The sequence below is a fragment of the Solea solea genome, chromosome 1 (assembly GCF_958295425.1).
Source record: "Solea solea chromosome 1, fSolSol10.1, whole genome shotgun sequence".
NCBI lineage: Eukaryota > Metazoa > Chordata > Actinopteri > Pleuronectiformes > Soleidae > Solea > Solea solea.
This window is the reverse complement of record NC_081134.1, coordinates 1161719-1173994: the sequence shown is the minus strand read 5'-3', so window position 1 is coordinate 1173994 and position 12276 is coordinate 1161719. Positions and strand designations below refer to the sequence as shown.

Sequence of the window (12276 nt, the reverse complement as noted above, 5' to 3'; positions counted from 1 at the left end):
GAAACACAATAAATAAGCCCCTGCACTGCTGCTGTATACACACAAACACTCCCTCACAGTCAGGTCTAATGTATTAATTGACATAGTTTCAGATGAAGGGTGCAGCATAAAAGTCATGTAAACTTTAATGTTTCTTTAGAAGACCAGAGGACAATAACACACGGTTACATACTGCAGCTTTTTGTGTGTGTGTGCGTGTGTGCGCGTGCTCATGTGTTGTGCTCAGGGAAAAACAGTGAGTGGAGTGACTTACATGTTGCCTCCCTAAACCCTCCCACAGCCTCGTGCTCAACTCTGTCAAACTTATGTCCACTTTGAAACTGTTGTGCAGCACACAGTGCATTGTGGCTGACGCGCGCTCTCTCTCTCTCACACACACACACACACAGACACACACACGCGCGCGCGCGCGGTAGTAACTTTTTTGACACACAAACACATGATTGTTCTTCACCTCACACAGAACGCAAAGGGTGGCTCATGTTACCGTCCTCCCCTGCTGCACACACACTAAACTGAGTTGAACCGGCGGGATGAACCCGTTGAACTCAGACTGAGAGCATTACATACTCCTCAACACTGCGTGGCAGTGTGGCTCACTGTGTGTGTGTGTGTGTGTGTGTGTGTGTGTGTGTTAAAAGCTGTGAGTCTCCAGCTGATCTGCTCCTCACTCAGCTGCAGAACATGCGCCATGCCTTCTCCCATCCCCGTCACCCGCCTGCTGCCCGGAGACATCTACCCGTCTCTGGACACTAGAGCCTGCAGCAGCCCGCTGACCCAACACGGTTCCACGTTACAAGTCCCCACTGAGCGGCTCCACGGCGAGAGGGTCGCCAGCCGGCTCTGGTCCTCTGTGATCTACTGGAAGGAGCTGCGCTCCCTGCAGCCCGTGGGCTCCGGCGGGTTCGGCTCCGTGTACCGGGCCGAGTACCTCGGACAAACCACTGCGCTGAAGAGAGTCAAGAAATGCACCAAGAACCGGCTGGCGTCCCGGCAGAGCTTCTGGGCCGAGCTGAACGCAGCGCACCTGCGCCACGGGAACATCGTGCGCGTCATCGCGGCTACCACGTGCGTGCCCGCGGATTTTGGGGATGACGATTGCATCGGAATGATCCTGATGGAGTACGTCGGGGACCGGAACCTGCAACAGGTCATATACGACTCCGCGGAGCTACAGGAGGAGCAGTGGCTGCGCTATTCCACGGACATTGCGCACGGCCTGCGCTTCCTCCACGCGCACAGTGTGGTGCACCTGGACATCAAACCTGCCAACGTGCTCGTGACAAGCGACGACGTCTGCAAGATAGTGGATTTCGGGTGTTCTTTTAAACTGGAGCGCGGGTGTGAAGTGAGCGTCATCGGCCCGGAGCTGAGCCACGTGGGCGGCACGTACACGCACCGCGCGCCGGAGCTGCTGAAGGGGGAGGCGGTGTCTCCAAAGGCGGACATCTTCTCCTTCGGGATCACGCTGTGGCAGCTGATGACCAGAGAGCAGCCGTACACCGGCGACAGGCAGCACGTCGTGTACGCGGTCGTGGCGCAGGATCTGCGACCGCCTGTCCACGAGTCCCCGGTGTTCCGGTCTGAGCAGGGCCGCCTGTGCAGAAGTCTGCTGAGCCGGTGCTGGAGCGGCGATGCCCGGTGTAGACCCAGCGCTCAGGAGCTGCTGCAGCAGCTGGAGCAGCTGCGCTCCCACTCCCACTCGTGAGTGGAGTCAGGACTGCTGCACACCCATGGATTCGTGGATTTAGATTTTACACAGGACCAAAGACTCGTGCTCAGTTTGACACCGTTTCCTGTTGTCATGGTGCTGTTGTTTGTGGCACAGTAAAGTCAGCCTGGAGACACAGATCACGTGGTCTCAGTTAATGCATATGGTCACAGTGTCCAGTAAATGCCATTGTCTGTGTCCGTGAATGTGAGTTCAAACACAGAGGAACGTCTTTAAAATGTCCACCAACGATGGATGAAGTCATTCTGGATTTTCGCTTTTAATCATTAAACAGAGATGAGACTTGATTAGTTTTTGGTGCATCACAAACTCATGTGTTTTTATTCTTTGTTTACTTCTGTGTCTGACGTTTCATTAACCAGTTTACTTAACTTAGTCACAACTGACTTTGTTTTAGCCCCCTTTTCTTAAGTTAATGAATCCAAATGCTGTGAATGTTTTATGATGCCATGGATGTACTGTGAGATTTCAGTGTGTTTTCATTAAAATTATTTTATAATACAGTATGTGCAAATTACCTTCTTTTTTAACTCTAGGTCACAAGGAAAAAACAGATTTTAGCCAGAAGGATGACCTCATAAAATCTGTTTGTGCTCACGTCTACGGTATCTTACATATTTGTAAGCTAAATTATGCTGCCATGACATTTGTGTTGCTTTAATTGTGTCGGTGGAGAAAATCACTGATTTTTACATCACAGCACACAGGAAGTGCTGATCCACAAGTTTAAAACATGTTATTTTGTGACTTTGCTGCTTAAACTCGACATAGGTGACACACTTACAACAGCAAACAATGCAGCAATAAAACAACAGCCCCTGTGTTTCTGTTCTCTAGACTTTGAAAGAGTGAGAAGTTTAGAAACTTCACTTTGAGGGTTGAAAATGCTGTGAACTGAGATATAACTGCAAACATATTTTTTTAAATTGGAGATTTAGGCATACGTTTTATTGAGTATGAGCCTATTGTAACGTGGTTTAATGTGAATTTCCTTGTGTCTCACGGCAGTTCTCAGTGGTTGTATGTGTCAGTGACTCCTACAACAGTTCCACACAGGAACAGAGGTTCATGTGTTCATATCCACAGCTTTCTGACAGCTCTGTGAAACTCTATATCGACATAAACTATACAGAGAGCACCACAGAGCCCAACCTAATGCACTGATTTCAAAGTAAAAGGTTCTTTACATTTGACTTAGAAAAGTGACCCAGACAACTTTTGTATAATCAACTTTGTGTAAATAATCAACTGGTATTAAACATAGTATTTACTATTATATTGATTATTTATATATATTGATTTATTGTCAGCTCCATGTTTGTACCATATGGACGAATGACTCTACACTGACTCTAGCAACGAGATTCCTGGTTTTTATACTGACTGAAAGCTGCTGTAGATTTCCATATAAGAGGCAAGATACTGAAATGAATAGAATATGCAAGTCTGCTCCTATAGATGGCACTAAATCCTAATTGTCCTTTAACAACTATTCTAATGCATTGCAGCAGTAGTAGTAATATTTTATTCATGCTGAGTCCCTTGTGTTTAGATTTAATTAACTTAATCCTTTTCAATCAGACAAATCTTATATCTGGTTTTATAAACTCATTAAAAAAAGGAAAAATAAAAACAGAGCCTGTGAGTTAGTGCTGTAACAGAGCCCCCTGCTGGACACTTCTGAGTGAGCCGACAGGCTCTGACTTCACATGCTATGCTTACGTTCACGTGGCTGTTATTGGCTGAAAACACATATGCTCACATATGTTATTATTCTGCACATCATCACAGCTGGTCATATGTCAGCTAATATATATCACGGCTGCCATTTTACACTTTTGTGTCCAGTGAGAGACATGAACCACGCTCCAGCTCCAACATTTACTTTTATTTGTTGATGCAAGACGGGAAAAAAACTGTTAAAAATGAAGAGTTCAGGTTTTTCAAAGTGTTGTTTGAGGTTCAAATACATGACAAAATAAGACGCTTGCTCTCACTGAAATCCTGGGTGCCACGGAAACTATTTTATCCTCCCAATGAAAGACCTGAGAACATCTACGCTGCTTAAGTCCAAATGTGTTAAGACCTCCAACTTAGACAGTTTTTTAAATCTGGAAACTGCTCACTCTCCCACACCAAAGCCCATAGAGAAAATCAGCATGTTTGTCACTCGTGGTAAATCTAATTGATGGATTTAATCACTTACGTCACAAAATAACACATTTGAAATGACTAATGGGAGCAGCAGTGGGCCAACAGAATTTCTCTATGGACTTTGGTGCAGGGAGTGAGTACTTTACAAACTTATATTCTCATATAAAAGACAGCAGCAGACATATTCTTAAAATAGCTAAGACTAAAATCTGTTTTTCCTTTCGTCCCTGCTGGCAGCCATGTTTTGGGTGAGAGTAAGCGTGCCAGGTTCTGGAATGGGAACCACAGCCCTGACTATGTATAACTACAACCACACTTCAGAAAAACCTGAACCATCCCTTCCAGGAAGCAAAGTCAGCAAAGTACTTTTACTGGTGACATTAATAAAGAGTGAATCATCTTCCAACTGTAGTTAGCATCAGCGCACTCTAGTTGTTTACGTATTATTATTCCAGCAGAGAGAAGAGATTGACATCAGTGTTATACCCCGCAGTTTACACACACACACACACACACACACACACACACACACACTTCTCAATCAACACATACATCAGGACAAGAACATGTCACACAAATGACAACAAGGATGAGCAGAACGTGAGGACAGTAGACAGAAGACAGTAATGTGCTCCAACCTGATAAATGAATCATTTGTTACTGTGGGACAATTCAGTTTGACTTTACTATGAGCTGTTAGATTAAAAAGAGTTCAACTGAACATGACTACAACACTCCATCTGTGACCACTGTCTCTGCCATGTACACTGAGAGATGTAATGCTGTACTGATACTGATGGTATCATGGTTTGAAGATCAACATTCAACTATTCCCATGATCCATGACAAGGATTCTGTCGTATGTTACTGCAGTCAGTTCTCTCTCCCACAACTACATTCACATCACCAGGCTGAAGTCACTGTGTGGACACAGAAATCAGATATTCAAATCAGACTTGTGATCAGATATGTAGCCTGTACACGTGTGTCGAGCACTGACGTCATCAAACAGCAAAATCCAACATCAATGGAAGAGACATAGATCTTCCCCACAAATGAACTGAGATCTCTTCATTTCTGAACTTCCCGATACAATTACAGGAAGGAAGTAATGATCAAATGTAGCATAGAAGAGTCTGTAGTTACTACAACAAACACTGTTAACAATGGAGATGACACATTAGTTGATTTTATCGCACATCACGATAAAACACACAATAAGTTAACTGTGGGGAATTTTCATTATTGAGATAATCCCGATGTTTAGCAGCTCAACAACATTAAGACCTAATGATTTATTATTCCACAGTTCTGCATCTGATGATCTTAAAAGATTTTTACAATAATCACAATACTATGATGAATCTAAATGATTGAGGATGAGGATAATCACATGTTATGGTTATTAGCTATAGCAGCTAAAAAAAACATGACTTGTTTTTACAAAATTGTAACAAAAGTGTGTAACATTGTTTTGGAATCAAAGGTTATGGTCAGTATCAGTAATAATGAGCTCATCTGTTTCCTCTGCATCTGTAAACTCTGAGATGTGGAGAAATTCTGAAAGCTTTTCCTGATATGAACTAAATGAAGGAGCGTATGGACAGAATGATCCATGTGATTTCATTTATGAATCAAAAAAATAAACTATTTCTTCTTAGCTAAATGTTTTAGAGAGATATTATGAGTTTAAAGCATATCAGGATTAAAATGTGAGAAAAATCCTGATATGAACATTTCATATCTTTTATTCCTATTCACAATAACAAAATAAGAATCATTTTCACAAAGTGAGAATCCCTAATACAGCATAGTTTATCTGCTTCAGTAAAACAGCATGGCACATGGCAGTATGTGTGATAATCCCAGTGACGGAACGGATCGATCACATGATGGTGACTCTCTCGGGTGAAACGTGGGCAGCCGAGCCGACCGGCTCCAGGCGCCGGCACTGGTACTGACGGCTGTCCATGCCTCGGCGGATCCGGTGGAGCTTTTGGGCGATGCATGGAAGCAGCATCACCACCTTCCCCAGGATGACACACACGGGCAGGGCCAGCGCCACCACGAAGGTGGGCGGCAGGTAGAAGCGGTACGACTCCTCCTCAAAGGCCCGCTTCCATCCAAACAGCAGGCCGTGGAGGGTGGCAATGAGCAGAGCGATGTAGCCCAGAGTGGACTGACACACAGACACACACACACAGACACACAACTGCTGTCATCATACAACAAACACTTATGTACCACTGATGACATCACAAACAATGATCACATTTTCAACAAATCCTGATTTCTTACAATCGAAATAACATCCGTCAAAACTCATCGGGTTTTCCTGCAGATCTAATTCAGATTATGGATTTGGCAGCAATTTAACTTTGACATGGAAAGTCACATTTGAGAGTGACATCTTAACAGATCAGGATGCATTTTCTCACGCTTATGTAAAATGGAAATAGCTATAAAGTAGTTTTATACAGATGGATCCAGTGGATAAAAATGTTAACTTTTTAGGTGCTGGTATGTAAAATACAGTGTTTACCCATGGTGGAGGTCTGTGCTCTTCTATCAGATGTTTTTATTGTGGGACTCAAACACAGTTAATGCGATAGTTTGGAATCTTGGAGGTGGAGTTATATGAGGTATTTAAACATACTTCAAATCACAATAGCTGCAATAGAACTGTTCTATTTTGGATTATGTTCTTGGCCAGTTGTCGCAAAAGTCTTTCAACTTCTGTCGCTGTTGTGTGGTTTTACTGTAGCTCAGTACCTGTATAAAGCTGAACTCCCTCCAGTTGAGTTGGCTGTGGACAGAAGGAATGGAGGTGATGGCGAGCAGCGACAGAAGCCCCAGACTCATGATCCCAAAGGAAATGTACATCTCCACCCTCCACACCTCCTCCTCATTCCAGGCGTTCTCCACGTTAGCGTGGACCTGTCAACACAGAGGACGCTCAACATGGAATTCATCACAACAAAGCAAGGAAATAACAGAATAGAATTCTGAGATTAAATTTAACATTAGAATTATAGAAAAGAGTCAGGACTGCAATATTATAATCATACTTTGTTTTCTTTAGTTTTTGATCTTAATCTGCTTTGAATTAATCAACCAGAGAGAACAGTCTGGAACAATGTTGAGCTGCTTTGTTAACAATTCTACAAACTCTAGATTAGAAATGGGACATTATAATAGTTTAAAATATTTCCTGTGAATGACGTGACAATCACGTCTAAATGACCGTCTCTTTCATGTCTCTTGTGATAAGAGGGCGAGGCTGTAACCTGCTACTAATTCCTCGATTACCTGAAGTTTAAACTCATTTAAGATTCATGTTTGTTAAATCTAAACATGTACATCCAATATCATCTAACAAAAGAAAACTGTCTGTGTTTATTTGGTGGGAGGAGCTCAGGACAGAGATCCTCCATCCCAATACCACAGTATTAAACCATATAGAGATAAGGGACCAGTATGAGGGACCAGTATGCAGAATATGTGTCGTAGAAATGATCATTATTAGATCAAAAGGTGGTGTCATTATCCAATTTGTTACTTTCATGAAATAAAAACACGTTTTGATTCTACATTTTGTTTTAGTAATTATTGTGTCATCTTTCAGTGAGTGGTTATTTGGTAACTGTCCTGTGATTGGTTAAATCCTTGTGTGATGCCACAGATTGTGAAGGGAAGCTGTAAATTGAGCAGATGCCATTTTCGTCTTAGATAACTTGAGAAATTTCTGCTCAATGACACCAAAAAAAAACTCATGTGAATCTACAGCTTTGTGTGGTGGAAATGAAGTTCATGAGGATCCGTGTCAGGTCAACAACCTGCATCGTACTGACCTGCTGGTAGGCACTGTTGAGCAGCAGGTACCTCTCAGACCTCCTCATGGGCAGACAGAGGCTGTAGAGGACGTGCACAGCAGCCAGGAAGAAGCTGAGGAGGCCCATCTGTTTCCGGCTCTGCAGCCAGCCCTCCAGCCAACGTGGGAACTGCCTGTACTTTGTTCCATAATAGAGCTGGTGGGCAGCTGCCAGCTGGCCTGCCAGGTACACCAGGGCCAAAAGAGTGATAGCAACAGTGGGCAGAGTCCGGTTCACCATCTCTATGGGGATCTTGTAGAAGTCACTCTTCTTGTATTTCAAATATGGGTGAATGACATCGCGCACAAAAGAATACGCGAAAAAGAAGATGGAGAGGGCCACGGCAGCGAGGACAGGGCCCCTCCAGCTGGAAAATAACTGTATGGGCAAGTTCTCAATGTCCCGTGAAGAGGACAGGGTGCCCATGTCCACCGGCAGGAAGTTCAGCTGACGTGCTAACTCCATAATCTGCTGCCGGGCCTCCAGCGAGTCACTGCAGACGAACACCTACGCGACAGAGTGCAGTGTTCATGACATCATACATCACATCTACCAACTGTCACACATCACAGCAACGTCATTCAGAACTGCTATTAAAGGGTTACTTGATGCTTTTTGACGTGCGCTGTATGAGGTAAACCGATTTTAACCACTTAACAAAAAGGTTTCACCTGATAAAATCATCTGCTTAAGTCTACAATAACTAAATAAGATGTGTGTCCGTGTGTCAGCCTTTTCCAGGAGGATTTCACTAGAAATGGCTGCAGCTTCTAAGCTTCTCTAGAGGAAGCTCTGGCTCGGTGCACACGGCCACAAAGTCCTGAACAAATTCTCATCTTGAATCTGCCGACGTGCTTGTAGCTGTAATTGTGCTTTTGTAGAGGCTCCGTTGTTTTTTCCCTGTTCTTATGAGCTTTAGAAGCTAAAGTCGATGTGTGCTGGCAGAATTTACACAGCAACATATCAATCACCGCACTCTGCTCTGAATTTAAGAGTTACTTTTGAATGTCATAACCTTTTAGACGCCATGTTTGTCTTGTTGTGAAGGTCCCTCAAGGTCCCCTCTGGAATATTGTCTCAGAAAAAACTCCATTTCTGTCAGATTATGACAAATCCACAAAATTCCACGTCTAACAGTTGATTACATTTTTATTGCTCAATTCCGCGATCCTGTCCACCTCACAGAAATCATAGGGCCCTAAATTAGAGACACAATCTTACCTAATGAGGCAGCAGCAGACGAGAAGTCGTCTACTGTGTCCCTGAGCGCTAACAATGCTGAGCCTCTGTGTCTCAGTCTGGTTCTGGTCTTAGGGTGGTTCACCATTGACATGCAAAATACAGTTAGCACTAACTATGTGTCAGTCACTACACTTCAAATAACGAACTATCCCTTTAAGAAGTGTCGAGACTCCAAACCACACACAGGCTGAGGGATTATTTCAGGTTTGATCTACAGCCAGCAGTTCTGTTATTGTCAGTGTCCTGCATTAATATGATAGGAGCTTTTTTATAATCTGTGCCTAAATTATGAGAGGATGAATGGGTCAGAGATGGCTGCCACCTCCTCCTCTAAGAAGAAACACAAATCCTAACACATCATCATGTGAAATGGCCTGTATCATGTTTTCAGAACATGGACACAGATAAATCACTGTTAAAGACACACTTCTTATCACTGGCTTCATGCATGTTTGAGTTAGAGACTTAAACGATTGAATGTGTTGTTGTGCAATATTATGTTTTCTATTTATTATCTGTTTTTATATATTTTATATGCTTAGACATTTGCTCTACTATGGTTTTAAATGTGCTTTATAAATCAACTTTTACTTGACTAAATAATGTGTTGAAATGTTCAGTGTGAACCTCTGTGGTAGGTTTGTTGTTGTGAGAATGCTGCTGTGGATGTTGGTGGATGCTGGTGGATGCTGGTGGATGTTGGTGGATGTTGGTGGATGTTGGTGGATGCTGGTGGATGCTGGTGGATGCTGGTGGATGTTGGTGGATGCTGGTGGATGTTGGTGGATGTTGGAGGATGCTGGTTGATGTTGGTGGATGTTGGTGGATGCTGGTGGATGTTGGTGGATGTTGGTGGATGTTGGTGGATGCTGGTGGATGTTGGTGGATGTTGGAGGATGCTGGTGGATGTTGGTGGATGTTGGTGGATGCTGGTGGATGTTGGTGGATGTTGGTGGATGGTGGTGGATGGTGGTGGATGCTGTTGGATGTTGGTACCTGTGCGCTGGCATCTTTGGGGCAGCTCTGCTGAATGGCCCAGGCTGAGATGACATTGAAGCCTTTGACCACGATGGAGTCTGGCAGCAGTGAAGCAAGATATTCAGCATTGGACTCTGGATACTGGTTCAGCCTCCTGTTGTTACTCACATCCACCAAGATCTTTCCTGAAGCACAAGGTAAACACACAGGACTCTGTCATTTAAGAATAATACATAACCATTAACTACATACATACATAGATAGATAGATAGATAGATAGATAGATAGATAGATAGATAGATAGATAGATAGTAGAGGTTGCTCTTGTTTTTATAGTTTTATGACCTGACCCCTTCAGATAGTTATTATGTATTGTGTGGTGGAAATGAAGTTGCATTGTATTGTTGTTTATATATACATATATATATATATTATATATCAATTGTGTTATTTACCTTCCAGGAGATGTTTGAGGTCCCACAGGACAGAGTAGTGCTCCCGGCGGATTGCCAGGAACACAATAGCTGCCTTCCCCACAGCGTCTTCATGATGTGTCACATCCACCACATGGGGAAACGACTGGGCTGCCTGTTTGGGATGGCGACTGCCCACCACCACATGGAAACCATGACGCAGCAGGCGGATGGTCAGGCACTTGGAGAAGTCACCTGAGCCCAGGATGGCCACTGTGGGCTGGGCAGCCAGACATGCAGCACCTGTGTCTGCAACTCCATTCCTCATGCAGCTGGGCAGAAAACAGGCCTGGGTGTGGTGGAAGGGGTGGTGGGAGGAGGAGGAGAAGCAGGAAGAGGAGGCTGTCAGGGACACGTGGCTTCTGCTACCACTCATCATAGAGATGGAGTCCATCCTTTCTCTTCTTCTCCTCTGCTTTTCTGCTCAGGAAGAGTTCAGAGGGTCTAAAAAGGAAATGACAGCAGCAATATTTAGGTTATTTACATCCTCCACACGATCACTGGTAACCTGACCATGTATCTGCTGGTGGACGTGCAAGAAATGAACTGCTCCTGTGTGCTGTGAAAGTGCTATGAACTTTGATATGAGTGGTTACGAAGAGAACTTTCCAGTCTAGAAAATGAACAAACAGCATCACATAACCTTTTGGTAAGTGGCTAAAATCTGCTTCTTTATGTCCCCGCTGGCAGGCATTTTTAATTCAGTTGGTTGTTGACATAAAACTGATTATGTGTCAATTCATAGACAAATACAGCACACAGGAGTTTATATGTATATACTGTATATATATATATATATATATATATATATATATATATATATATATATATGTATGTAAACATTAACTAGTAATGGTTAATGTTAGGGATAAGACATTTGGGCTGTCCAAATGAATGGAACTCTATGCAGTGTCCTGAGAAGAAGAGCTGTGCAGAACCTCATGTCTGAGGAAATGGTTAAGTTGAGGTGTAGTTAAACTTAAGGTTAGGCATTAACTGGTTATGGTTGAGTTTTGGGAAGAATAGGTGCGCAAACCTGTGTGTGTTTTGTTTGGACCAAAAAAATGAATAAACCACAGGAAGTGAGGACATTTTGGAGAATTTTTGGGGGTTCAAATCTGATTATAGGGTTAGGGTTAGAATTGGGTTTAGGTTAGGATTAGGTCAAGGGTTAGGCATTTAGTTTTGATGGTACATTATGTCTCCGAGTGTCCTCAGTAAGGATGCTGCGCGAAAATGTGTGTGTGTGTGTGTGTCACTAACGCATCTTATGGTAACGACCTTCACTCAGCTGTGTTCCCAAGGACAAGACCAGTGTCTGCGCGCGCCTGCGTGCGTGTGCACCTGTAGCGCTGCAGCACGGCTTTTTTTTTCTCTTCTCTGGAGATGAGAAAAACGAACACGCGCACATATTCAACGACTCACAGATCACGCCTGACTGAGTGTGACAGTGTTACCCACCTGTCACTCACGCGGATGCTGCTGCTGCTGCTGCTGCTGCAGAGGCGGAGACGCTGACCAGTTGTTGGCTGTAATCGAACCTCACCCTCATCCTCATCCTCACCCTGATGCTGGTGTCGATGCTCAGCTCAGCCTCCGCGCTGTCTGACCATGTGCTGCGTTCATGCACTGTCGGAGACAGCAGCTCTCATTTGCACAGAAGTGCTTCCTATTATTTTCAGAATAAAATACAACACACAAATCATCTCAACCAAGCCTTCTGACCGATGAGGCCATGTTGACACAAATGGGGAACCTAGACCGTGCACTTCATATACAGTATGTATGTATATATATGTATATATACATATATATACATATATAT

At 43.7% G+C, this 12276-nt stretch overlaps 2 protein-coding genes across 2 annotated transcripts; one reads left to right on the top strand and one right to left on the bottom strand.

Moving 5' to 3' along the window:
• Positions 1-408: 408 nt before the first annotated feature.
• Positions 409-2235, top strand: mos (v-mos Moloney murine sarcoma viral oncogene homolog). The gene has a single exon (XM_058637030.1). It carries the CDS (start codon positions 692-694, stop codon positions 1706-1708), a length of 1017 nt encoding a protein of 338 aa, XP_058493013.1. The 5' UTR covers positions 409-691; the 3' UTR covers positions 1709-2235.
• Positions 2236-3601: 1366 nt separating this feature from the next.
• On the bottom strand, positions 3602-12192 carry steap2 (STEAP family member 2, metalloreductase). The gene is made up of 6 exons (XM_058622986.1): positions 11913-12192; positions 10434-10895; positions 9997-10163; positions 7738-8265; positions 6659-6823; positions 3602-6065 (listed from the first exon to the last, which is right to left on the bottom strand). The coding sequence occupies exons 2-6, from the start codon at positions 10843-10845 to the stop codon at positions 5772-5774; spliced, it is 1566 nt and encodes a 521-aa protein (XP_058478969.1). The 5' UTR covers positions 10846-10895; positions 11913-12192; the 3' UTR covers positions 3602-5771.
• Positions 12193-12276: the final 84 nt, after the last annotated feature.